Consider the following 26,543-nt stretch of genomic DNA (forward strand, 5'->3'; position numbering starts at 1 on the left):
GTAAATCGCCTGGCGAGCAGCCCGTCGTCGCCGTCGCTGCTCCGTTGCTGTCTGAAGCGACGTCTGCGGTCGTCGAGTTGTCGTTGACGCGGCGGAGCTCTCGTTTTCCCTTTTGGGCCACCTCGTATGCGCCGGCGCTGAGTAAGACGCTCACCGCCCGCCAGCCGCGTCTACGGGATATAAAAAAAGAAGCAAAACGCTGCGACTCAGCCATGATTTCGAGACGAGGGCGGGCCAACAGATATCGGGATACTGTTAGACAGCCTCGGGCTTTGCGATGCGGACTGTTGTTGCACCGTTTACGAGCCTCATTTTAGCGAGCCGGAGGGCGAGGACATGGTTCGTCGGTCTTCTCGAGGGCCACGGCGCGGGTCGAGACTCAGTTGGACGAAGTGTGAAACCAGGCAGCAGCTCTGTGATTCCAGGATATCTTACGCTTCACCAAGGTAGACGGGGAGATGCTGCTCTCTTTGACCGTATGGATGAAGTTCCCTGCCTGGAAGAAGCGAACTAGCCGCGTGAATGGTCCTCAATCGTCCTGAAAAGATGACCCCTTCTGGCCTTCAAAGGTTCACCTATACTATGAAGAAACATGCTACAAGGGTCCATCTTTGTTTGATACGCTACTACAATGTAGTAGTAACTGTTTCTTGTTTACACATGGATGTTTGGCGCTTGAAGCCTCCTTGTTGAACCCCATAGTTATGTTATTAATACCCCTGGCGATGGTTGTATGAATGGCCGACATACCCAGTAGCATGAACTTCGTTTCAAGCAAGATATAGCCTTTCATGCCTACAATATGGCATTATTCAGCGGACTGTTGGTTAGAGAAAGGCCCTTTGTTGTTGCCGAGACTGCTATTGTCGACAACTACCGGTGGAAAGGATCAAGTAGTCGCTGAATCCAGCATGGGCTCCCATCTATGAGATCAAGTTACATGTCTACTCCTTGTTGCCCTACTTCTCTACCCTTTTCCTTTATTTGGTACTGTATCTCTTTATCCGGGGCTATATCAACAATGTTCTTTGATCTCCCTGGACATACAATAAACCTGGATTCCTCTTTCCTAGTGGCCTACCTTCTAACCCAAACTTCTCTGTGATTCCCACTATCATCCACCGTATATGGTCACCTCTAGGTCTCCCAACACCATCCAAAGGCCCAACATACTTTGAGACCTATGGGCTCGTTTGTTCTTCTGTCTTACCAACGCCTGAGCCGCATTGATTCTGTGAAACGCATAGACACCCTGATCCAATCCACCAGCCTGGTACCAGCATATCAATAGCTTCAAAATGTCCGAAGAACAGACTATAGAGGACCCGAGTATGCCATGTCCGGTAAATTGTCCGGTACCTATTGGATTAGACTATGCCGCCCCAGCTTATCCAGGCCAACCAGACCTGTTTAATGACGTCGAATGGGGGCCATTTCCTTCCAACGAAGATATAGCAAAGGCATACAAAGTGTGGTCGATACCAAACAACACTCTAAAAGCATCTCACCCCGCTACTAATGGCCCAGCTGGTTGTCTGGTACGAAATGTATACGAGAGCATTCTAACTTCCCCAGACTTGCCTATTCGACAAGAAAATTATATTTTCCACCCTCCCAGAGATGCTGAACGTACTGAAGGCTGGACTTATAGCGACATTTTTGGCACTGAGCCGGAAGGGCAGGAGCAGTCACCAGATAATACCATACCTAGCGTACTGGTGCAAGGCCATAATCCTCTTATCGATACAAAATACTGGACAAAAGCAAGGCTCCAACCAGAACTGCGTTCCCGGGGAATCGATGCAAACGGTCTCGTTGCTGATCTAAGACAAAGACTGTACGATGATGAACGGCAAAAGTTGAGAACCCTCGGCCACCAGGAGAGGAGAGCCGAGGATAAAGGTAGTTTCCTACCTGTCCAATCATTGCCAGAATGGGGCCTTAAGCGCAAATCCGATGATTTCCTAGTCAGAATTACTACACAAAGTCGTTTATCAGCACTAGATATGTACACCTGGGCAATACATCTCAGCCCATACAACCCTGCGTTCTGGACCAGCCGCGCATACTTATATTACCAGATGGGTCATTTTGACCTAGCTATCGGGGACGCATACCGTGCACAACTCCTATGTGAGAAACTTGTCAATCCACTAAACCGCCATACTCAACCTGGTATCTATATTCATATATGGGACGCCGTCGAGCGCCACATATTGCAAACACCATCCAACGGGCGCCAATTTTCCCCGGAAGTCCTTCTGTTACGAAGGGGGAACGGAGTAAACAGCTTCATTCCCTTAGTGCGCAAAGCAGTCCATCATATTATCGTACTTAGCCTGTTGGCAATGCAATGCTGGGAAGATTACTCTGCTACTGAACCATATCTAAGGACAAGACTTATCATGGCTGACCGCGACAAAATTGCCATGACAAAGAGGCAAGGGAAACTAGCTGAATTCATTCAAGAAGCAGGAAAAGAAAAAAGACGCGATGCTCGTGAATATTTTTTCGAGCGACATTATGGCTTTATTACATGCCGCCAGTATCCGTATGATAACTACGATGCTGCTACCGCACTTAAACAGATTGCAGATAAGTTGAATGCGGATATGATAAAAAAGTCACAGGCGCTGGTCTATCGTCCTGCAAAGATCCAGGTAGACGTGGACGGTGGGAGTCTTTCAGTATATGCGTATGAGGACATACGCAAGGGAACAGTCATTTATGTAGATGAGCCATCGGTAAGAGGCCATCTTCAGCCCCTGTACAAAACCTCAAAGCATTTCTGCGAGAATTGCAAGCGCCCGCTTAGCACTGGTGGCTCCCCACCATCGCCCCCTACCGAGAATAAGGCCGTACAGGATCCAAGTTGCACCTGTTCCAATTCCATCTACACTCCTCTGTACTGGTGCAGCGCCGAGGGCCCTAGCTCAAGGGATTCTTCTACAAACTCGTCTGAATCCACGGGCGGTCGTCGAAGGCCAGGTGCCGAAACAGACAACGGACAGAAGACCACAAGGGGGAATCCCTCAAAGAGACAAAAGACAAGCGATGATCGTGCCAACAAACAGGGGCTTTCGTGCTTAGATATCGCAAAATCTTTATATCATAATCGGGCCTGCGGGAAGAACTGGGACTGGCTGCATAATGCAATGCGACCAAACTACTGGAAGTCTGAATCTGTACCACGGGAGCTGGGCTCTCTGTCCCATTCAAACGAAAAACATGGTACTTTATTGAGCTTGTTGCTTAGAGAGGTGTTTGACATCACTCTTCTCCGGCGTGAGACTGATAACAAGCCTCATTTGCTGGCCCACGAGATTGACGAGCTAATGCCAATCCTACTGTGGCGTGCTGCAGGCAAGAATCTGCCGTTCTCGTTTGCAGCGAATATCCAGGTTCCTTTTGACATTCTCTCATGTCTAGGTGTGAACATTTTCCGGGACCTTTCATTTGATACCTGGGTGATTCAACTTGTCCTTCGGAAACTGCTGATGTCGGCCATCCCCTGGTGCGCTCCAGGCGAGGAAAGGCGCGAGGACGTTCCTGAGACTCAGGATGAGGTCATCAAGCGTACAAGAGAGATCTCTAAATTTACTCCAAGCGAGTCCAATTTAATTATGCCAACGTTCCCCAACCTTTATGTCTTTCCTGCGATCTCCGTGTTCAACCATGCTTGCCCTCCTTACCATAATGTGGATTGGAATTGGGATACGGAAATTCCAAACCGCCTTATTCTACACGCCAACAGGTTTATAAAGCATGGAGAGGAGCTATTTATACGCTACACCAAAGCACCCCTTCCCAACAATACAGCTGTGAGACTATTTGGTAGAAGCTGCCTTTGTTCTGGCTGTGGGAGAGAGCGGTCGAATTCTCCACCTTTGCCCGATTATTTCGGATTTGCGACCAGTGATGAGTCTGAGCCAGAAAACTCCTCGTCTTCCGGACAACCAACCCAAGGGCCTGGCTTGGCTCGATGGAGGTCGCCAGAGCCTAGTGAGGAGGAAACGTCCGGTGACAATGGCAAAACTCCCGAGTCAAGGGATAGGAGAAGCGGTGGTAGCAACCAACAGAGAAACGCGGAAGGTGACGGCCAAGAAGAAGACGAACTTGAGGATTATAAGAGTAGTTCTCAGGAGGAGTCAGCCTCGTATTTAAATATTCATACCTATCAGGGGCGCACACCCTTTGACTACAACCAGGCTCGTGAGGGGCAGCTGAGAAACCAAACTACAGATGATGAGTACCAACTGGCAGCACAACTTGGTCTTCAATCTATGTCAACTTATCTCGAGCCAGAGGCTTCTCAGAATAGCTCTCAGCCATACACACAAACTCGAGAAAGTCAACACGGTCAACAAGGGGAGGAAACCCGTGGACCACCCAGATCTACAGCAGCTAGGAATGCCATGCCACCTCCATCTCAAGGTTTGGGTCCAAGAGCCAGACTCACCAATACACGCCGCTCGCAATCTCCAGAAGCCTCATCACGTCGTCGTGGAGCTTTGATAAGGCACAGGGGAGTCATCATGTCTTCTTATCAGTACAATCAACTTATTGAGCGAGAGCGGAAAGCACAGCAGGAACGCAGTCAACAAGAGGATGATACGCAAGGTAGCTGTGATAAGCATGCCAATTAGCTGATTTGGCGCGTATAAGCTCCATACCTATGACTGCTTTTGGATTTTCCATCTTTTTTTTGGATTTATATGTCTTGATTAGTTATATTGAATTTCCCGAGTTTTGGTTTTTTCATATTCCCTCTGTGTCACATCCATATAACTAAAGATTAAATGCTCTAAATTTGCCATTAGGCAGTAGGTCTATAAATTAACTTGAACTTTTGGGGTTGTCAAATAATACGAACCCCTTTTCTTTCAAGTGGTCAACGTACAATGCCTGCTTCAATTCACATGTCTGTACCATTATCTGGAATTACGGACTTCGTCAAATCGATAGCGTTGGGCTGCGGTTAAGTAAACAATTCAGTGACTAATGTCGAGCAAATAGTTCAAGGGTTGTGCCACAGAATCGCATCTGAAAGAAGGCACAAAGGATTTAGCGCGAGAAAAACCCCGAGACAGTGCCTCCGTGCGGCCATGCAGTATTTGTGAAACCTCGATGCCGCTATTGTTTTCCCACTCCATCCATCTCAGGAACAATGCTTGTTCTGTTGCTGGATGGCTAACATGAGGGAGATAATCATGATTCGATAGCATGCATGCACTTCCCCCTGTCTCCATGAGTGATGCTACTTATGAGCGCTAGTAAGAGATGTGGCCAGAGGGTTGCAGGTTGACAAAATAGCAGATCAAAGCTGCCATTGGGCGTTCAGGCTGCTGTGGCAAATCTAAAATCTCCCTTGCTCAGTTACAGATGTGCCCGCAGTCATCCTGGGGAGAGCCAGATCAGGCGAAGACGGGCTTATCCAAGGCCGTCTTCAGCTTGGGCAGGACGCAGATCCGCCGGGATGGCCGCTTGCTACGGCATGACTAGCCGCATCAACAGCCCAAATATCCGGAATTAGAGCAGCCCAAGCGGCCGAGGTACTCCTAGGTCAGCCTATCGGACCTCAGCAAGGGTATCAAAGATCGCGAAACGATCGGCCGGTGTCCGTTCAAACATGTGACTTAAAACTTTCTTAAATGAACGAACAGCCATGTGGTTGTAAAGTAACAGCCTCGCAGAGTGACTCGAACTCGAAAAGACGGCGTTACTGGGCAATGAAAGGTTGAAGCCAGAGTGGCCGCATGGCATAGCGTGCGGCACAGCAATTCAACACAGCCTCATCGTGATGGACAGCCACCAATCAGCAGTCAAAAGGGCACCACATCAGAGCATCCTGAGGCATGGGTTGCATCATTTGGCGTACCTCTGGATCGCAACCCCCGAGACTATCAGACGAGACGCCGTCTATATCGTCGTGTATTGACGTTGGCGTTGGCGTTGATGTTGCGGCTCTAAACTTTGGCTTCGAGGAAGGTTTGTGCTTAGTCATCCACTCCTTTTCCTTCGAACTTCAACTTTTGACGACGACCTTGCAGCCTACGCCGTAACAGACCCCGACTCCAGCTCCAACTGCAGAGGAGAAGGACAGGGCGTATTCCATACTCTGCTCATCCATCTTTTTTTTTTTGTTGTCTTTCTCTCTATCAGCTTCTTCTTTCGCCCTGGTTGGCGAGGCGGCGAGCCGCTGTCCTGCAGTTATGTACGCCGTCTCACTCCGGTGATTTTTACGACGAGATGCTCTGCCTCCTGCAAGTGACGTTGAGAAATAGTAATAGTATCGCAGATACGACCCTCTAGACCGCTTATACCAAGAAAATTATACGCCAGGATGATTGCTGCCTTGAGGTGGACCCCGAAAAGCCCTTTGGCTGTACATGGAGTGGGGGGGAAGAGTGCCGAATATGCCTTTGATATCAATCAGCATGCCAACATGTAGCATCCTTGAAATGTTGCCATGTTCGAGAACATCCCCAGATTATCAGAGCATCTTCTGATACATCTCAAGCAAGAATAGTATCTGCCAGTTACTATATTATTCCAATACGGATGCCTCCCAGCTTGGTTATATCATTGGAGGGCGATTTCTTGTTACTTGTTACCTCGCCCCTGCAAGGCATCGTATATCCCCCATGGGAATTGTCTCTGAGATTGCTTTAAAATAGTCCAATATGCACGACCTGCATTCAGACCTGCAAGCTGTGCCGCAATCCAGGACCTTTTCTTACCACCCCTGGCCATCGCTGCCTGGCGAGGGGCCCTGAAGAAACCTGGCCGTAATGCAGTTTCGACTAGCCCACTAGTTATGCAATGCTCACTTATTCCAGGATTCCCGCCGTTTGGTACACTGGGGGCATCAATCAAGATGGCCCTAGCTCCCACCCATTTGGATGGCCCATTGTTCCCCTTCCTAAACTCCGGCACATGGAAACACGGGATAGCCTTCTCGCGTTACTCCCAGGCGTAAGCGCCGCTAGTCATATTCAGAGACTGACTGTGATTTGGCCGCTGAATAGTGCTCTAGATTTGTTATTCCTTGCCTAAGTGATCTCCGGCTTCGCATTCGCTCAGGCTGCGGAGTTTTCATACGCCCCCCTACCACTCCGGCCTACGGCGGCCTCTGTAGATCCCGTCTTAATGAATATTTCCCCAGTGGAGTTTAAGGTACAAAAGGAACGCGACTACTCCAGAACAAGATGGAGGGGAGAACTCAGTTTCGGTTTTTCTTACTTTACTTATCAGTGGGACTCTTCCTAGGCTAAATAATCTAGTCCACTACTTTTGCACTCTATCTCCTCTCCATTGCCTGATATCCTTGGCCCTCTACCGCTCCTCACATGTCGGCTCCAACTAAGTTACTCGGAAACCTATCACTCGGAAGTGACATGTCCTCTACTCGCGCAGGGTCCCAAACCCAAGGGCAAAAGCCTCCATATACTACTGAAGAGTCCTCTGATAGCGAATCTGAGGAAGAGTCGTCAAGTAGTGAAGGAGAGATGGAGGAAGAAGGAGAAGAAGAAGAAAATTCCCCATTGTATCCTGTGACCTTTTCTGGAAAGTCATCCATTGTCTATGACCTTCAGATGTTATCTCATAGCGCAAGGGCGAAAGCCCGGCATGGACTAAGCGGAGAGTTCTCTGTCGATAAGTGCAGGCCACTTTATGGTGGTGGATATGACTTCCATGTCGTTGATTATGGTCGCGTCTATGTTGGCGAAGGACCGATGGCTTGCTCATGTCCAGACTTCCAAGGTAGCCGCATTGCTTGTCGACATATTTACGTTAGTTTACCCTGCTTATACTCCTCGTCATACCTGATATATTCTTGCAGCTAACAACGGAACTTTCTTCTCTCAGTGGCTTGTCGATCAGCTTCATCGGCGGGTTCTAACTAGCAGACCCTCTGGAGCTCTCAAACTATCCCAAAACGGAGAATGTGAAAAACTGGGCCCCATGCTAGAACTCATTGGAAATCGCATGGAAAATATATGCCAGAAAGTGGAATGGCCATACATTCCTACCCCAGGCACTCCCCCTGATACACAATGCAGCTCGATGTCTATGTCACGCCCCGAGAAAGCCAGAGACCTCCTTTCAGCCTTCAGTGCAGACACCATGCCCGATGAATTTCGCCCTGAACTTGTGGAAACGATTAGGCAGCCTCGTACCCCCGAGCAATGCGTCGTCCAAGGTGACTTCGAGGCCACGATGTTTCGTCTTGCTGTGCATGATGAAAATGTCTATGCCAGTCTTCGCAAGGTAATGCCTTCTGGAGCCCGTGCTGCCATATTCTTTGACAAAGTACAAAGACGGATCCGCTCGCTACTTGCTGATTTCAATCGGTACCGACAAAAAGGAACACCAAGACAATCAGACCATATGGCCCTGGAGGTTGATGTGGTTGCTGACGAGATGCGAGATCATCTCCGGCTAATCCAGAAGAATATGTTTTCTCGCAGTCCGCATGGCTTCAAAGGAGCAGCCGAGACACTTCTCTACCTTCTTCGTGCAGTCTGCCAATTCAACTTTGATGCCTTCGAGACAAGCACATGGGAGCGTCCTTCTGAATCGGATGAAGCAGCAGAGGACCGAAATTTATACTTCCAGCTAATTTATAACCCAGTCAATGGCGATGATTTCTTTGTTCTCTCATGCCTGGAGCAGTTACCAGAGGACATCCTGCAACAAATCACCCCTCAACTTGATAATATCTTCAGCGACATGCAAGTGAACGCGGCACCGGTGCCGTACCTCCGAAAACTCCACAGTATAATAGCTGGCGACATTCCGACAAAAACTGCTGTGGGTGCTGCTCTGATACCTGGTGCCAGCGGGCAAAAACGGCCATCGACTGCTGCATCTGGCAGTGGTCGAAAGAGAACAAAGTGAAGAAATAAGCAAATTATCTGGGATTATTTGCTCTAGAGCGTGTTTCCTTCATATCTACATAATCAGTGGCTGGACCATGTCTTATAACCTCGTCTCTTCTCTCAGCTTATTGTCTTACAATTTGAAAATACCCCTGGTGGATAATATGTTAATTTAGGCTTATTTATCCTATCAATATAAATAAACCTATAACTCTCCTACAATTGAAGTTATTCTCAATCTGTAGACACCGTCTCGTTACCTGCATAAAACCTAGCGGAGTCCAGGCGTCAAGACAAGTCTAGGACGACCCTTCCCTGCAATTCGCCCCGACCCAGCTGCTCGAAGACTTCCGTAAGCTTTTCCATTTTCTCAACACGTACATGAGCCTTGATGATGCCCCTTGCCGCAAATTCCATAACTTCAATTGCATCCTTTCTGTTCCCTACAATAGAACCAACAACATTAAGGGACTGAGCAACCAGGAGCCCTGGAGAACAAGAGGCGATTGGATCTCTACTGTGTGATGGAATTCCGACACAGACCAATGTGCCGTTTGAACGCAGCATGAGTAATGCTTGTGCGTATGCGGCATGGGATCCGGTGCACACGATGGCTGCATGAGCACCAAAACCCCCTGTCAGGGACTTCACCTTTTCGACGATCTCTCCCGTCCCCTTTTCATCTTGTGAGAACTGAGTGATGTCGATGAAATGCTCTGCGCCCGACTCTCGCACGACACCCTCTTTGCTGTGATGATCAATGCCAATGACTCTGTGGCCGAGACCACGACTGGCGAGTTGCGTAGCTAGATGACCTAGCCCACCCCCGGCACCGGAAATGATCACCCATTGGCCTGGTTGGGCCTTGGAGCGTTTGAGTGCAGCGTAAACTGTTATGCCGGCACATAACATGGGTGCAGCCTGTTCGGAGGGCAGGTCATCTGGAATAGGGGTAACATAGTGTGCTGATCCAAGAATGTACTGCTGGAATGTACCTGGGCTATAAAATCCAGACATCTTTTTGTTGATGCAGCATCCATCGATACCATCAACGCAGAACACTAGTTTCCGTCAATTTGTTCGTTCCGTGCACACATTACTGATCCAAGGGGTATTAGAGGGGGCACATACGGCATTTGCCACAGGCATGAGCAATCCATTTAATGCCAACACGATCACCGATCTTGAGGCCAGATTTTTCAGCCCCAGGACCGAGTTTGACGACCTTTCCAACACCTTCATGGCCTCCAACTTGCCCTGCTTCAGGTGGGAAGGGGAGAGCTGGCCACTATCCACATGCAATCAGCCAAAGATGCCAACCAGAGAAAGATGCCAGCACATACGCTGTTGGTCATGAGAGAATAGTCAGAGTGGCAAACTCCCGAGTGAGTCCTAGACCTGGAGGTCAGCAGGCTTATTCACGGCCGCTCTCGATGTAGTTACAACACACGCACAGGTTAACGAGGACTTCATCAGGTCCAGGCTCAGGAACCTCTACCATCACCACTTTGGTCGAGACTGAGCCTGGCTTGTCATATACAGCAGCCTTTGCGTGAGTAGGAATCTCTGAGTCCGTCATTTTCGCTCGTATTGAATTGGAAGTAAGTAGATAACTATCGTTGAGGGGGATGCTTGCTAGTTTCGGTTATCGGTAGTTAACATGTAGTTACATTGAATCGCAAACAGAAGCTCACCCTTTAAATATCGTGTCCCGAAATCAAGCACTATCACCCCGCGATACTTCTGTCTGGAGGGGGATCCTTGCTATAGAGGACAGCTCCTTGGTTGGGTTCTCTGCCCGTATCTGCGCCGGCGATCGCAGCACGTTCACCGAGCGGAGAAAGAGCTGGCGCTGTCCAACCTCGGCTTCAGGTTGACATCTGCGCTGTAGAACACAGATATCGACATTGGCTAGAAAGGGCGTGATTCATCTAGTTCAAGATGGGGAGATACTGTAGGCCCTCCGAGCAGTGAGATGCCAGATGTTATTCTTATCGTCGTCACTGAGCCCTCGCTTCTCTAGCAGCAGCTCGACCACTCTCGTCCACCTCCTCCAGGCAACCAAGTTTCCACCACCTCCGATATTACAGACCGGCCAGTCACTTCCGAACATGATTCTTGCAGCGCCAAAGGTGTCGAATATGACGTCCGTCCATGGTTGTATGGCATTTACGGCAGCCGATACCTGGTATGCATCGCCTTGCCCCTCCTCTTCTGCAGGCAGAGGCAGAAGTTCAGAAAAGAGACCCGAGAGCTTCATGTAGATGCAAGGATAAGCCGAAAGAGAAGTGATATGCCTTTTCCACTCGACGAAGTCTTGATGGTTACAGGTTTCAGGTGGTGATATGCGTAGATTCGGCTTACACAGATGGTCTATTTACTATTCAGCAGGTTGTGGGAAGTAGATATCGATTGTAATAGAGCAAGGGATACCGAAACTTAGTATCAACTTCACTTGGCTGCCGTATTGATATAATTTCCCCGCTAGCTGCACGGTTTCTTCAAGCTGATGAAGTCCACCTCTCCTAGCATCGACTCCGAGATCAAAAGTCAGTCCTCGTTGCCCCAGCCATCGTAGGCTCTGAATAAAGCCGTCTTCCAACATGGTGCCGCTTGGTTTGTCTTGGAGCAGATATCTCACTCCCTTGATCTTTTCCCACGCATCTCCTCCGTCGGTTTTTGTCTTTTCTTGTATATTGACCATATATAGCTCTAGCCCTTCTGGTCCTAGCGGAACAGGCGCCCAAGGGATAATCGCGAGACATAATTCCTTGTCTGACGAGACATGTCCTTCTCCTTCGAGCGGAGTCCCGCACGCTATGCGCGAGATGAACGATATCTCCTCAAAAACATGAGTCCAATCATGGGGTCTAAGTGATGATCTTCGATCTGTCTCTATGTATATAAAGCCCTTAAGAGCGTACTCGGCTGGCAGAGACGATACTGCTGCATCAAGGTACTCTTCAACCGAATGCTGCGAGCCCAGCGGATTAGAAGGTGAATGCCATGCTAGCATATCCAGCTGCGAGGCTGTCCAGAGATGCACATGAGAATCAATAATTGGAGTAGCCATGCTCAAGCCATACAGACATTTGTCAAGGCGATAACTCGTTGTGTTGTTGATATATACTCCATATAGCTAACTAGCAGAGATCCTCAAACAACCTTGTGGGCACGGCTAACTAAGTTCACCCCTTGGAGTCAACCATATTCCAACCACAACCAAACTTCTTAACAAGTCGATCTCGGCTAATTTACTCTACTTGACTTCAAAGATGGACAAGAGTAGTGAGTGTCAATGACTATTATATTATCTGATTAACTAATTAACTGACTCGCTTCGTCGCTAAAGAATCACTTCACAGTATTTTTGGGCCAGCATCGTCAAGGCCAGGGACATAAAGAGCGTAATTGGTCGTCAAGCGTCAGGAACGCGGGAGAGAACCAGTGGTTGGTCCATCCATCATCATCATCTATGTACTACTTTTGTATGTTTTTGTTGTTTGGTGGTTGGTGGTTGGGTCGAGACGTTGGTGATAGAGCGCATTTAGGCCTGCAAGGAAGGGCAGTTAGCAAGGGATCATACCGATTACTGTTGCGGACTGCTGGATGAACATACCTTGGTGACCTGGACGGAGTTGGAGTTGAAGTTGCCAGAGAAAGCGCCAGAGAGCTCCTGGAGGTGAGACTGGACGACCTGCTCCTTGGGCTGGTCCCAAACGGCCTGCCACCAGCCGGTAGCGGTGATGGTGTACTTGGTTCCAGCTGGGAGCTCGGCGCGGGAGAGAGTCTCGAGAGCGACCTTGACCTTGACGGAACTGGCGGCCTTGATCTCAACGAGGTCGGAGGCTGGGGGAGGAGTGATGCGGCGGATCTGGATGAAGTCGAGAGGGACGACGGCGCCCTTGCTGTCACGGACCTCGAAGACACCGAGCTGGTCGGCATAGGGGTCAAGGGGAGTGTTCCAGTTCAGGACGGTGGCGGGCTTCTTGGTGTTGGTGTTGCGGACAGTGACTTCGAGCTCGCATGGCTTGCTGGCGCGGCAGACACCGTTGACGGACTTGACGGAGACACCGAGAGAAGGACCGGCGATGGGCTGAGCAGCAACCAAGTTGGAGAAGAAGAGGCAGAGGCCAAGTGCAACAAAGGCAAGCTGGACGGCGCGGGAGAGGACAGACATCTTGATGAAGCTGGAGTTTTTTTTTTTTTCTTGCTGGGAGCAGAAGTATCGAAGAAGATGTGCTTGTGCTTGGAGATTTTGATTGAGGCTTGTGGCTCTGGAGTGCTGGTTGTTTTGTCTGGATGAATATCGACTTGACAGGCGATTCTGATCCCCTTTATATACCCCAATTGTCGCTCAGTCACTCAGTTGCTCTGCCAGCGGATGAATCCGTCCTCCTCGACCTTCCGTCACAAAGACAATGAGCAGGGGGGTATTCTTCCTTGGTGGACCGCAGACGCGGGATTTTGGTCTGCATCCCCATGTCTGCATTCTGGACGCTGTCGATCCTATCAGGACTGAAGAGGTGCTCGCTCATGCAATTCACTGGTCGTCTGTCAGCCACCACTTGGCCCAATATCCTGCATCGTTAAGGCTTTTCATGTATTGAATGCACTAGTTAGACGCTAGGCAACTCGATAATAATAGCCAGCTCATCCCTGCCATTATCCACTTCCCCCTGGCCTGCATATTTCCGGTCTCACCGTTTCTAGATTAAGTCCGCTGCTCCATTCCTCCACCATGACCTGGCCTGTGGAAAAGTTACCATAAAAAGCTCGACCGCGATATATCACCAGGTGACTTTAGTCTTTTTTTTTTGAGCTACCCTTGTCTCCCATAACTAACAAAATCACATCATCAAACAGCCATCGAGTAATTGCACTCGGAAACCGGAGCCGAGGCCCGCTCTCGCCAGCGGAAATAATGGCGGAGTGTTTTCATCACTAGGTACACCCATGGGGAAGACAAGAGAAGAAATTTCTACGCGCCTCTAAAGTCCAGTGTATATTCTCTGGTTAGCCCATGCAATAGCTTTTGCTAAACGAAGACGAGCCGCTCAGAAAAAAAAAAAAAAAAAAAAAAAGCCTGCAAGAAGAATCCAAGAGATAGATGCAAGGGTAACTTGATTGCCGGGCACGGAATATTCGCTAAGATGCCATGGAAAAATTACTTGCAGGAAGCTCTGCCAATGCATTGACAGGGTCTTGAGCGTGAATATTCACACGGAGGTTTACGGAACATCAGCTGCGACCTGATCTCATCCCAGCATAAATTCGAGAATCGACCAGAAATTCTGTCCGTTGCATACTTCATCCTGTAGCTAAGTTTTTGTTTTCATCCTTGACCCGGTTAATTCTGGGTTTTCTCTCGCTGATATTTCTGGCCAGAATCAACTCTGGACCTCCAAGCTGACCCATGCCTAGGCCAGCCCTCCGTATATCATTGAAATTGCGGTTAGCCACTTTGAGGGCAAGGAAGGCAACAAGACACTCGGGCCTCTTGGCTGTCTTACCGGTCCCGATACACCCTCCAATCTCGAGTCGTATTTTCACCATGGCGAGAGATATAGCAGCCATGGCGAAATAATAATATAAGTATGGGACAGGTTCGACCCATCGAGCTGATGTGGGTACAATGCCCTGGAAAGAGCTAAGCATTAAAATTCCGGCAGATCCCTGGGGTTTTTAGAACAGGAAGTGGTCCGTGTGGAAGAGAGAGAGAGACAGCTTAACAGCCACCTATATTAAAAAAGTCGGATACTAGCGGTTGGCTGCTGTTCAGAAGTGCACTAATACTGCAAAACAGATTCACTCTTCGCAGCCCATTGGACGTATTCCCAACAAGCTAACTTAGTTGTCGATTGGCGACCTTGACTGCATGAGACAAACGCCCTGGCTTCGAGGCAAAATCTTTGTCTCAACCGCTCTCCTTGACAGAGTTAGAGCTGCGAGTGAGCTAGCACTTAGTAACCAGCGATGTGAGAACCAGCTAGGTCCGTTTATTTGATATTGAAGTCCACCTGCCATTCCGGATCAAGACAGGACAGGGCGACTTAGTGGCTGGCGGAAAGAACCGAGATGCATCATGATATCATTATCATCCCTGCCTAAATTGCGGATTTCTGAGGGCATCATGACCCGTCGTAGGGCCTCGCCAGATTCCCAATCCAGTAATTAAATTATGGTGGACCAGACTCCTTCGTTGAGGTGAACATTGAGTCCATGCAGGATTGCGTGCCCTTGATCCTGTTTCTGCAATTTTGTGCCTCTTAACTGAGTAGCTGATATCCACCACGTCTTGAGTGGTGTTAGCGGAAGAAAAGTCCTCGGTACTCCGTACGGAAGTATGCTATATGGTGTCATAGCAATCAGTATCCATGGGCAAAAGGGGCTATATGAGCGCCAGCTAGCCACTCGCAACGAGGCAAGAAGCGTCCGAAGTCAAAATAAACAAAGTCGGCGGTTGACCCGTCCGCTAGTGCCAAATTAGGACTAGCTTCCCCACTTAGCGGAACGTAAAGTTTACTAGTGGCTTCTCGAAAGTCAAAAAATGCATTATGTAACCTGTTATTATTAATAACCATTACTAAGCGTAAAAAGTTTGTTCCTGTTTTTGTTTTCAGATTTGAAGCTTCGCGATGATTGATAGACAAGCGAGACAGCGGGCTGAGACGGACAAGGGGTTTATTTCGCGGTTGCTGAGGGCACATGGCAGGATTTTTCCCTTCGACCTGGCGAGGCGTTCTACACAGGCACTTCCGCGGATGCTGGCTTTAATTCTCTGTCTGTGAGGTATTTCTTTCTTCCCGCTGAAGAAAAGATGACCCATGCTCTCGCAGCCTTTTGTCACTTGCTGGGAATATGGCAGCCTGCATTTCGGGTAATTCATAGCCGGCATACATGTGCCTGCAATGGCAAGGCGGTACGAGAAATATCCGAGTGTTTGATTTCGAGGTATGCTTCTTCGGTCGTGGGATCCGATGCAGAGGAAAATTCCACTTGGCCTGAGAGCCAATATCTCACTGCATGACCTCCTTCAGGGTCCGGGAAATCGCCCCCGTCCGGCATCTTCAGTGGCCGAAGAGCTTGCATGAAAAATTTGATTTGAGTCATGAACACATGCAACTTCCTCCAGCACCCGGTGCTCTTTTTTTTTTTTTTTTTTTTTTTTTTTTTTTTTTTTTTTTTTTTTTCTTTAACTCCATTTTGTCATGCCTTGAAAACAGTTGGAGTCTGATGCTGAAGGGTCCAATATCATAACTTCCAGGAATGGTATAACTCGTATGATAAGCCTTTTAGTGAAAACCCTGGTTCTATCAAGCTATTCAGCTCCTTTGGTATCGATATATCCAATTCATTTATACCATGGATCGGGGTGATTAGCTGTCCGAGCGTTTCTCGCCAGAGATCCCCCAACGGAATAAGTTCCGTATCACCAGTGTTAAGCCGAACTCCGGGCTCGCACCACTATCCTGGACAAACTGCAGCATCATACTCCATACTCTGCTACCAGGTGAAATCAACAAGGGATCGCATCGGGCCCTCGGGATTAAGAAATCCGGATCATTCCTCTTTCGCCATATCTCCCAGCTGTTTATGGCCTGCTTTCCAGAAAAGGCGAGCGGGAACCAGTTTCTTGATAGGATCACTAAATAACGTTGACCGAATTTTCAATGACAAAGAGCAGAGTGTTTCGCGCGACTTCCTGGAAACACACATATCATTTGTGTCACCTGCGTGCTGTGCTGGGCCTCTTAAGCACTGTGTGAGTATCCATTAGAAGAATACCCTAGCAAGTTGTGAGGTTACGATACTTCTGAATAGACCGGTTACAGCAATAGTTGCCACCACCAATGCACGAATTGTGAGAGCATATTAAAGCGAAGAATCCTCCAATTCCCCATGGGCCCCTGTAGAAACAATGTTGCGTGCATACTTCAGACATACTCAGCGTCACTTCCAGTACGAAGTGGCCACAGGCTCATGCGCAGAGGAGTACTTTCGATCTGGGGTTACAGTTACAACTTTGCAGACAAGGTAACATGCATATAGGTCCGTAGGCTATGAAGCTTACTATGTTTAACAGAAATAGCAAGCAGATTTCATTACCCAGGTCATTCTTCCGAGGTTCATCATAACGACACTCTTTAGCAAGCAACGAGCAAGAGCATACTAGTGTAGCTTAAAGCCATGGTTTTTCAGCATCGGTTCCTTATACCAACGGGTTGACCATTATTAGGTATTTAACCCACATGACTGTACTAACACTAATATCTCATTAGACACCAAGAGCTGGTTACGACAATCTCTGGGATTTTCGTCTCTGGCTCTGTTCGTGAGGCGGCATTTGTGGTATCTGCATCACAGTTTCGTAGCTCGAACGCTCCAATCCTGTGTAGAAAGCAGCTTCGACAAAATCAGTTCAATGTCACGCTTTTTAGGTTATATTATCGCAAAACAACAATGCTCAGGTTCTCATTTCAGGAACAAAAACTGCCGGTTTCGCCACAATTCACGATAAAGAGTTTGAATCAGCTCCCCAGTGCGTTACAAGTTGGCCATGCGAATAACTCTGAATGAAACACCTGAATCAACAGGTAGATGTGCCGGCTATCGAAAAACTCAGCCATCACCGATTCCATTTACCTGCGGAGTAAAGACTGTTCCTTTGCAGGACTCCAGCAACCATCGATCAGGATGCATCCACCCATTCCAAATTTCATTGGTTGATGATGGCCATTTGGTTATACGGGGACCACATATTTACATGGATCAACGCAAGTTCAGTCTACTAATTGGCCAAGATGTCTTATAAGAGCCGCCAAAGCCGAGACTGCTTGCGACCTTCTTACGCAATCAGCGGGAGCTGATGCGATGCATCAGCCCCTTCGCAAGATCTCATCGAGATGGGCACTGCCATCGATTCCCTCGAGGGAAACGGAACATGAGAGTATCGATAACTCGGGGGAAGGGCGAAAAGAATTTTAGATGGGAAATAACTATCTCTTCTTTGTTCGGTTGCCTAGCTATACTGAGTCGCGATGAAACACTCACTGCGACCAAATCGATTGCAGAGCTTGACATGCCTTGCTCTCTTCAGCATCCTTGCCATTTATACGTCAGGTTATTATCTCACCAATATTGCGCGACATGGCCGAGCAAGTTTCAACGGCGCCCTGGAGTCATATCGACAACAGGGCATGAAACCAGCCGGCCCTATTGTTCCGGGTGTGGTCAAGCCTGGGAAGAATTATACTCGTACCCTTGTTATAGCGAGCGTCCAGAGGGAAAACACAACTTGGGTCGACGAGCTACAACGAGAAGATCCAACCCTACAGACGGCCGTTTATGTTGTCAATAACTCCAGTGCTCCACTCACTGTGATGAAAAACAAGGGACACGAAGTAATGGTCTATCTGTCGTACATCATTGACCGATATTATAGCCTTACTGATGTTTCTATTTTTATGCATGCTCATTTGACTACATGGCATAATAACGATCTCTTGGATTCGGATTCCGCAAAGATGGTCAAACGTCTTCGGAGCGAAAAAATCATTCGTGACGGTTATATGAACCTTCGTTGCCATTCAGAGCCCGGTTGCCCCGAACATATCCATCCAATTGCTGGGGGTGATGACCTCTCAAGTATTCCTGAAGCAGCTGTGATAGGGAACTCCTGGTTAGAGCTATTTCCCGGTACCGACGTCCCTCAGGTGCTCTCACAACCATGCTGTGCGCAATTCGCAGTCAGTGCAGATCGGATCCGACGAATACCCCGGGAAACTTATATATATTATCGAGACTGGATTCTCCAAACTTCGTTATCCGATAGCTTGTCAGGGCGAGTGTGGGAATATTTATGGCAGTACGTCTTTGCAGGAGTTGCAGAACTGTGTCCAGAGGACCATGTCTGTTACTGCGAAGGATACGGGATATGTTTCGAAGGGAAAGTCGAATACCAATATTTTTATGAAATACAGTCACTGGGGCAGGATATCCAGAAGCAACTTAATGCACTCAAGAGGGATGACGGAACTGTGATCCCGGGATTCGAAAAGAAAGCCAAGGCTATGCAGGCGAAAATAAACAAATTAGTGGTTGAGATCGAGGAAATCAGATCGAGGGTTCTTAGGGAATGAAAGGAACTCGAGCATGGTTCTGCTTATGAATGTAGGGCGTTGGACATGTTTGGATATTTATGTTTGTTTGATTTTTCGGTTGGTTTATACTTAACTGGTTCGCGGCTGTTCCCGGGCCTTATTCCATCGTTCACGTCGTTCAGCGTCTTAGACACAATTTTGTCGGGTTATAGCTCTTCATGGTTCTTATAGATTACGATGCCGAAGCTATTTACGTTAATCAGGTTTAGGTAGAGAGAATTATGTATAATATGAAAGGAATGACTTGGTTACTATCTCGGGCTTGGAAATATTATTGAAAACTTTCATAGTCTTAAGTCATTATGGTCCATCAGCCAGTTGACAGCCCTCCTCCCATCCTCGTACTACTATGAAGCTATCCTGTCGGATTGACCTGTCAAGTTAAGCTTCCGATTAATCTCGGTGATAGATACACCGAGCGGACAATTGACGTCAGAGGAAGATCGTACGATCCGTCGTTTCAGCCGGTGATAGGAGTAGACATCTTGGTGGTAGAGAACTATTATTGAAGATTCACAAACATCCCTCCGTCAACTAGAAGCTGTGCACCCGTCTAAGTTCCAAGTCAGTCTAGTTTATGATAAAAAATCTGCCAAAGTAATTACACTCACCACGTAACCACTCAGTTCATCGCAAGCTAGGAACACAGCAGGACCAGCTAAATCCTTGGGTTCACCTAGACGGCCAAGAGGCACTCTACCCTCCATGTACGTTCTTTTCTTATCATCCTTCAAGTCCTCCTCGTTGAGTCCCGTCCGTATTGTTCCGGGCAGTAAGGCATTGCATCTGATTCCAAATTTCCCCAGAGATACGGCAGAGGATTGCATTAATGACAAGATACCAGCCTTTGTAGGGGTATAATGGGCTTGAAGGCCACCACCAACAAGGGCAGATATGGATGAAACTCCAATTATCGACCCTCCTGGAGGAGACTGGGATAGTGCCATTTGCCGAGCAGCTGCTTGGGTGACGTAGAATGCACCACTTAGGTTGACAGATGTAGTTCTGTCAAACAGCGTAGGCGATATCCTATCACACTTATTAGACGGCTGTTCAGCCACTTGTTAGGGCCATCTAAACATACTCTAAGAATTCTTTAAACTCGCATATTCCAGCATTGCTGACGAAAATATCCAGTCGACCAAAGGCCGATACTGTCTCTCTGATGAAATCAGTCCCTGTCTCTGGCAACGAAACGTCTCCGGCGACAGTGATGAGCCTTCGACTAGATGAAATCTCCTTGCTTTCAGAAGCAAGGATGTCTGCAACCTCTTGCTTCAGCGTTGATATCAATTCCTGTTCATGGTCCAGCCCGAGATGGTTGACAGCTACGTAGGCGCCCTGTCTGATATATTCTAGAGCAATGGCCTAAGTCAAAGAAACACTGAATGGTTACATGTCTAACCCCAGAATTATAGGGATAGACACGCATGTAACCACTGCTGGTCAACATCAGGGTCTCGGGAAGGCAGAGCAGAGGATCTACATACACGTCCTATGCCTGTCAATCCCCCCGTTATTGCAGCCACCTTCTCGCTCAGCAGTCTTGGAGAAACCATCTTTGGTCTTGATGATACAAAAAGCAACTTATTCCAGAGTGAAGAAAGGCTCATCAGCCAGGGCTAAATATAAAAAGTGGATGAGAAGTCGACTAGCGGCTGGAATACGAGAAGCCGAATACGCTTTCTTGACTTTTGCGGCAAGGATAAACACTTCGCCTCTCCATATTTCTCCATCCGCTAACAAACTACTAAGCCACTCTCCACGATCATCGTAGCTGGAGATGAGATGCCAGGTCTCGGCTGTAAGATTCCGGGGGCTGTCTGGTAAACGACAAATTACCGTCTTTGGCTTTGGCTGATAGGTATGGACATGGGATATAAAATGTGCATAACAGAACGTTGAAGACAGAGAAGTTCTTCATGTCAACGAAGATAGTAATATTCAGATTTCATTCTATACCCACAATCTGTCATGGTTGTTTGCTTTCTATGGCTTTTGTTGCCATACGCAGCAACTACTTTATCTGCCTCCGTCCCAGGATGTGTACCTAGCGGAGCATTGCTGCCGCGCCCAACAGAGCTGAGTCAGTCACAGAATATCAAAGATGCCACTGAGAGGCTTTCTCGATCTCTGGACGATGCAGTCTCAGGGAGGATAAAAGCAGGCTGGGATATCGCCAATACGTCGTTCTCAGTTTCTATCGTCTCTCCCAACGGTGGAGACCCAAGAACCGGTGTCCTGTGGGAATACCATCATCTTGCGGAGAAGAATATTAATGGGACCAAGCATCTGGACGGTGACTCGCAGTATCTGATTGGATCGGTATCAAAAATATTCTCTGACTTGCTTCTTTTGAAGTCGGACGTGGATCTACAAGATCCAATCACCAAATACCTTCCGCAGCTCAAAAATGCATCTTCGCCGATTGATTGGGATAATATCTCCCTGCTCTCTCTTTCAGAGCACCTTTCTGGGATTCCAGCTAATACCAGTTCGTCTTCGTATCGAATGATTGCATGGGTAATAATACTGACGGTTATTTAGTTGGGGCACTTCAATTCTACTTTCTAGAACCCCTATATCGAGCACTTGGATTCCCACCCCTAAACAAGACTGATTACCCTCCATGTGGAATTGCAGACTTAAATAAAGGGTGTACACCAGAAGGTTTGTAGATGCAGAGACCTTATTATTTCATCTACTAATCACTTCTTAGAGCTTCTTACCGAGCTTGTCAACTCTCATCCGGTTTCTGAGCCTTACGAAAGGCCAGTTTATTCCCAGCTATCGTTCACACTCTTTAGCCTAGCACTTGCCAATGATACCGGCAAAGATTATGCTCAGATGCTAGAGGAACAAGTCATACGCCCACTCAACCTAAGAAACACTGGTGTTTCCCCTGGAGAAGATAAGCGTGCGGTTATCCCCAATGTTGAGCAGCAGGGATGGGGCGCCGATTATGGATATAATGCTCCGTATGTCTTAATATCTTCCTTTTAACTTGACAAGCTGCTAACCGGTATATAAGTGGAGGCGGCTTGTACTCCTCGTTGAACGATCTATCCACCCTTGTCACCAAAATCCTCGATTATTCCATCCTCCAAAATCCTCAAGCTACTAAAAAATGGCTCCAACCAAGATCTGCTACCTCATCACTTAACACTCTCGTTGGCCAACCTTGGGAGATTCTACGGACTTCTGGTATGACTCCTAAATATCCACATATGATTGATATATATGGAAAAAGTGGCGGTGCACCGGGTTATATTTCCCAAATCAACGTTATCGATCAATACGGAGTCGGTGTTGTTCTGTCTACAGCCGGGCCATTAGATTCTAGGGCTGCATATATCATTAATGAGGCCGTGCTCAGTGCTATACTTCCCGCCGTTGAAGATGAGGCTCGCAAACAGGCAGGAATGTATGTCGGTGAATATACGAGCCAGAAAGTTGACAACGAAGACGCAACAGATTATGCCCCTATCAAGCTTAAAACAGTCATCGATAATGGCACGGGCATTAAGCTGGAATCCCTCTCACGCAACGATTCTGATATACTTGAAGGTATTCGCAAAGTTTGGTCTGCTACCCTTTCTACAGTGGGCCAGCTTGCTTCGGAAATGAGGGTATATCCTACTGGCTTAGAGAGGCTTGCTACGAACGACAAGAGCCTTGTTGAGCAGGACTGGCGAATCAATTTTGACTTGATTCCAAATTTCAATGAACAAGCATCTGATCTTCCGGGTTTAGGAAAACTTGAGGCTCTTTGCACGTCATGGCAGACCGTGGATTGGCTATATTATGCTGGCGTACCGATGGACAGGATTGTGTTTATTGTTGATAAGGAGGCTGGCAGGGTTGTTGGTGTGGAGATCCCGTTCCTTCGAAGCGGGATTATTCAGAAGTTGAATTGATGATCTGTATAACAATTACCGACTGTTTATGTCGTTAATTTGGTTCTAATTTTAAGTATTGAGTCCTTGAAGGTATTTAATATAGACGGTACACATGCATTAATCACAGCCTCTTTCTACATTGGTTGAGGGGGGAATGTAAGCTTAACATCTGCTGGGAACTTCACCTGGAACTGCAATTGTCAAGACCAAACAATAAATCATCGAAAGGCGGAGATATCCGGAGTATGATACTGCTCTCATGTGTTACACACTTATAGGTATATAGGTGTAGCCGCTGAGAAAAAGCAGAGATAACAGCCAACAATACTTTCCATCGGAGTGATATAGTTAGTGCCATGGTACAGTCCCATTGGTTGTTGGGACAGAATTTTCGTTGCCATGTTTTCCATCCTTCCGTGAAGAAATACTATCATCTCGAAGCGATTTCTGCGGGCCGGGAGTAAGAATATAACGTGTGGGTATGAGCTTCGCGGCGGGATTCAACTTAAGCCCAAAACCAGGCTCATCTAAGGCACTGACATCAAGATAGCCTTTGGAAGGAATCGGTTCGTTCAGGAACAAATCGCCAAATACAGGCTGTACTGTCTTTCCGTCAGGTGAGTTCGCCAGGTATTCCTGGAATGGTGAATTCGGCTGAGACACAACGAAATGGTAAGAATAAGGGCCAGAAGCATGTGGCACAACGGGAATATCGTAAGCAGCCGCCATTGCAGATATTTTCAGCAATTCGGTCATTCCTCCCACCCACATAACATCTGGCTGTACAATATCCAGATTTCGGGACTCGATAAGCTTTCGGAAGCCATATCTAGAGTACTCATGTTCACCGGTGGTGAACTTGATAGTTGGATGAGCCCTCTTGAGTAGGGCTTGGCCGTCGACGTCATCGGGGGACAAGCATTCCTCCCACCAGTCAATGTTGATACCCGCGGCCTCACAAGCTTTGACCAGCTCGATCGTATATGGAACATTCAGAGACATGTAACAGTCAACTCTTAGCGGAAAGTTTGGGCCGATCTTCTCCCGTTGTTGTTGTAGATATTCCACGTTCCTAGCTAGACCACTTGCACCTTCATCAGGACCATAGGGGAGCGCTACTTTGGCACCGGAAAAGCCCATCGCCTTTGAATAACCCGGCTCTGGACCAGTGCAGTAAAAATCCAGGCGGGAACGGGTTGCACCACCGATAAGCTTGTAAACTGGTTCGTTGCGGATTTTCCCCAGCAAGTCCCAGATAGCTAGATCTATGACTGATATGACTGCGACTGTGAGGCCTTTGCGCCCATAAAACATGGAGGCCCGGTACATCTTTTCGAATGTATTGTTGGTATCTCTTGGGTCTTGAGTAAACATTTGTCAGACGCGGGACAGTATTGTGAGAGAGAAGATACATGAAATCAATCGATCCATACCTGCACCTATCAGGAATCTTTCAAAATGCTGTGCCACTAGCCAACATGCTGGGGGCCCTCCAAACCCGGTTGCAAACCCCTTGGTACCATCCGTTGCTTCTATTTCAACGCAAAAGGACCCCAGGACATTTATACCCCAGCTAGTTCGAGAGCTTCGGTATTGCTCCCATCGTGCCATCGGTGTTGCAATGGGAGAGTCAATGAGCCAATGTCCACCTTTTACCTGGAATAACATGTTAATGTACAAACAGTACACTTCACTTGAGAAGGGATAGCAGCATACATTGTGATAATCGCCTCCCGAACCAACACCATCGATAATAAACGTGTTGACCGCCTTAATAGTAGGAAATATGGTAGCCATGACGGCGTGTTGGTAAGATCTGGATAACACGGGTTGGAATTCTATGCATCTGAGAACATCTGACTTTCTGGAGGTCCTCGAGTAATGGAATCCTCAGGAGGTATATATAACTCCTCAATTTGTAGCCACATTCCACCATGTGGATAAGTATCGGTTTGAACTCGTGTTATTCACCGAGAAAGCTGATGGGAGGCGGAAACCTGCCCTTGGTGGATCGGAGTAAATAGCGCAATGCCCAGGTATACCCTAATAATTTTCATATCAACCAGAGTGCTCCCCGTAGATATTGAACAGATATTGCCATGGGATTTAGCGAACTTTGGGGGTGAAGACAGCAATTGTAGCGATAGTTTAGCCGCTTCGCAAGCTTAAGCATACGAACTTGTTGTCTTTGGTGAATTACAGGTTCCATTCTCCACCATGGCCCCAGAGCTTCTCGGGGTGAAGATACACCGAGGGGACGTTGTACCGAGGAGGCCTTCCGCCTGCCCCGTGGAGAGTTTCTCCAGATTCCTGGTGACTAGAAGGAGACGACGGTTGGTGTGAAATCTGGGGAAGTTGCAAATGTATCCATGGTGCTCGAGCTTGGAAAGATGACATATCACGCTTCTACATTGCCGTACAATGTTTCCCGCTAGCTTATGCAGCACGTCAAGGTTGCTCTCCGTCCGATTCTCCCGAATCCACCGTCCATCACCACGTTATTTGGATCTTAACTGACAACCCGAGTTGATAGGTAGGCTCGCCTGATAACGCTGCTGGAGGAATGTGGTCGTATCAATGCCTCGTCAATGCACTCGTGATATCGATGCCAAGTCATGCTGAATGAATGATCGTGTACCATACATCAATCCTCGAAGAAGAAGAAATATGGGCTTGATATGTGAGTTTGAATCGATCCTTCAGTAGCTGGGAGCAAGCCCTGCTGTCATCTCTAGAGGTTGAAGATGCACCCAACCAGGATGCCACCGAAAACAAAACGCCACCCATAAGGCCAGCTTGATGCGGGCGTCACTTTGACATCTCACATCCGGAGAATTCTGGGTCCTGACGTGTTTTTAGGTCTCAATAGACAGCAATTGAAGAAGCGAGATGTTGATTTCTTCGCACGTTGAATCCTCGAGGTTGAAAAAACGTTGGCTGCCCCTTTCGAGACGGCAGTTATGTAAGCAACCGTAAACGGCAACCTTGTCTTCTTCAACCTCCTCGAACTCTTCAACATCAACATCAGCACTGCGATTGAACGATGAAGACAGGGTCAGCTTTCGTCTATTATTCCGCCCAGTTTGCCATAGAGAGTGGGGGCAAGGTCAATTTATGGGTCCAGCACGCGAAAGGCTTTGAACTCGCGAGGTCCGAGCTAGTCATGGCAACATTGAGATATCGCTTGTTGCCCCCCGTTTGAACGTCCTGATAACCAGCTAAGTGGGCTGCATGGGCTCAGCTATAAGGATCTCAGCAGTACTAGCAGCAATTGGCCAGGCTCCAGGTCATGAAGCTGCTGACGCTGGTCCTCAGATTGTCTTCCAGAAGCGAAAGTCCAAAAAGCCACGCGAAGGAACCCCCCCAATGCGAGACAGCAATCGATAATGAATAGCGAAACAGACGGACAGCTCATTGCCCTCCGGGTAGAATTGACGCGAGCAACGAGCCAACGAAGTTGTCCGATCGAAAAAGGAGGTTGTTGTCCCCGAATATTTTCTACTCATGCGGCCAAGGATGAACCATGGCAGACTCGATGAGCGAGGCCTTTTCATCCTAGATCCTGGGCTTCTGATAAATAATATTTCAAAAATAGCCCA

At 47.9% G+C, this 26,543-nt stretch overlaps 11 protein-coding genes across 11 annotated transcripts; 4 read left to right on the forward strand and 7 right to left on the reverse strand.

Moving 5' to 3' along the window:
* Window positions 1-1,298: 1,298 nt before the first annotated feature.
* On the forward strand, window positions 1,299-4,646 carry ARB_00921 (uncharacterized protein; the record flags this gene model as incomplete). The annotated part of the gene is made up of 1 exon (XM_003012624.1): window positions 1,299-4,646. One exon carries the CDS (start codon window positions 1,299-1,301, stop codon window positions 4,644-4,646), a length of 3,348 nt encoding a protein of 1,115 aa, XP_003012670.1.
* Window positions 4,647-7,397: 2,751 nt separating this feature from the next.
* Window positions 7,398-8,901, forward strand: ARB_00922 (uncharacterized protein; the record flags this gene model as incomplete). Its single annotated transcript, XM_003012625.1, has 2 exons — window positions 7,398-7,764; window positions 7,844-8,901. 2 exons carry the CDS (start codon window positions 7,398-7,400, stop codon window positions 8,899-8,901), a joined length of 1,425 nt encoding a protein of 474 aa, XP_003012671.1.
* Window positions 8,902-9,170: 269 nt separating this feature from the next.
* ARB_00923 (alcohol dehydrogenase, putative) lies at window positions 9,171-10,461 on the reverse strand (the record flags this gene model as incomplete). Its single annotated transcript, XM_003012626.1, has 3 exons — window positions 9,171-9,943; window positions 10,014-10,170; window positions 10,333-10,461. 3 exons carry the CDS (start codon window positions 10,459-10,461, stop codon window positions 9,171-9,173), a joined length of 1,059 nt encoding a protein of 352 aa, XP_003012672.1.
* A 357-nt stretch (window positions 10,462-10,818) lies between these two features.
* On the reverse strand, window positions 10,819-11,142 carry ARB_00924 (uncharacterized protein; the record flags this gene model as incomplete). The annotated part of the gene is made up of 1 exon (XM_003012627.1): window positions 10,819-11,142. The coding sequence occupies one exon, from the start codon at window positions 11,140-11,142 to the stop codon at window positions 10,819-10,821; it is 324 nt and encodes a 107-aa protein (XP_003012673.1).
* A 120-nt stretch (window positions 11,143-11,262) lies between these two features.
* ARB_00925 (uncharacterized protein) lies at window positions 11,263-11,955 on the reverse strand (the record flags this gene model as incomplete). Its single annotated transcript, XM_003012628.1, has 1 exon — window positions 11,263-11,955. The coding sequence occupies one exon, from the start codon at window positions 11,953-11,955 to the stop codon at window positions 11,263-11,265; it is 693 nt and encodes a 230-aa protein (XP_003012674.1).
* A 516-nt stretch (window positions 11,956-12,471) lies between these two features.
* On the reverse strand, window positions 12,472-13,062 carry ARB_00926 (uncharacterized protein; the record flags this gene model as incomplete). Its single annotated transcript, XM_003012629.1, has 1 exon — window positions 12,472-13,062. The coding sequence occupies one exon, from the start codon at window positions 13,060-13,062 to the stop codon at window positions 12,472-12,474; it is 591 nt and encodes a 196-aa protein (XP_003012675.1).
* A 1,130-nt stretch (window positions 13,063-14,192) lies between these two features.
* Window positions 14,193-14,540, reverse strand: ARB_00927 (uncharacterized protein; the record flags this gene model as incomplete). The annotated part of the gene is made up of 1 exon (XM_003012630.1): window positions 14,193-14,540. The coding sequence occupies one exon, from the start codon at window positions 14,538-14,540 to the stop codon at window positions 14,193-14,195; it is 348 nt and encodes a 115-aa protein (XP_003012676.1).
* A 3,383-nt stretch (window positions 14,541-17,923) lies between these two features.
* On the forward strand, window positions 17,924-19,024 carry ARB_00928 (uncharacterized protein; the record flags this gene model as incomplete). The annotated part of the gene is made up of 1 exon (XM_003012631.1): window positions 17,924-19,024. One exon carries the CDS (start codon window positions 17,924-17,926, stop codon window positions 19,022-19,024), a length of 1,101 nt encoding a protein of 366 aa, XP_003012677.1.
* A 596-nt stretch (window positions 19,025-19,620) lies between these two features.
* ARB_00929 (oxidoreductase, short-chain dehydrogenase/reductase family, putative) lies at window positions 19,621-20,604 on the reverse strand (the record flags this gene model as incomplete). The annotated part of the gene is made up of 3 exons (XM_003012632.1): window positions 19,621-20,074; window positions 20,130-20,413; window positions 20,536-20,604. The coding sequence occupies 3 exons, from the start codon at window positions 20,602-20,604 to the stop codon at window positions 19,621-19,623; spliced, it is 807 nt and encodes a 268-aa protein (XP_003012678.1).
* A 415-nt stretch (window positions 20,605-21,019) lies between these two features.
* ARB_00930 (beta-lactamase, putative) lies at window positions 21,020-22,962 on the forward strand (the record flags this gene model as incomplete). Its single annotated transcript, XM_003012633.1, has 4 exons — window positions 21,020-21,539; window positions 21,593-21,715; window positions 21,765-22,023; window positions 22,077-22,962. 4 exons carry the CDS (start codon window positions 21,020-21,022, stop codon window positions 22,960-22,962), a joined length of 1,788 nt encoding a protein of 595 aa, XP_003012679.1.
* A 330-nt stretch (window positions 22,963-23,292) lies between these two features.
* Window positions 23,293-24,741, reverse strand: ARB_00931 (uncharacterized protein; the record flags this gene model as incomplete). Its single annotated transcript, XM_003012634.1, has 2 exons — window positions 23,293-24,209; window positions 24,378-24,741. 2 exons carry the CDS (start codon window positions 24,739-24,741, stop codon window positions 23,293-23,295), a joined length of 1,281 nt encoding a protein of 426 aa, XP_003012680.1.
* Window positions 24,742-26,543: the final 1,802 nt, after the last annotated feature.

The sequence above is a fragment of the Trichophyton benhamiae genome, assembly GCF_000151125.1.
Source record: "Trichophyton benhamiae CBS 112371 chromosome Unknown contig02295.1, whole genome shotgun sequence".
NCBI classification, from domain to species: domain Eukaryota; kingdom Fungi; phylum Ascomycota; class Eurotiomycetes; order Onygenales; family Arthrodermataceae; genus Trichophyton; species Trichophyton benhamiae.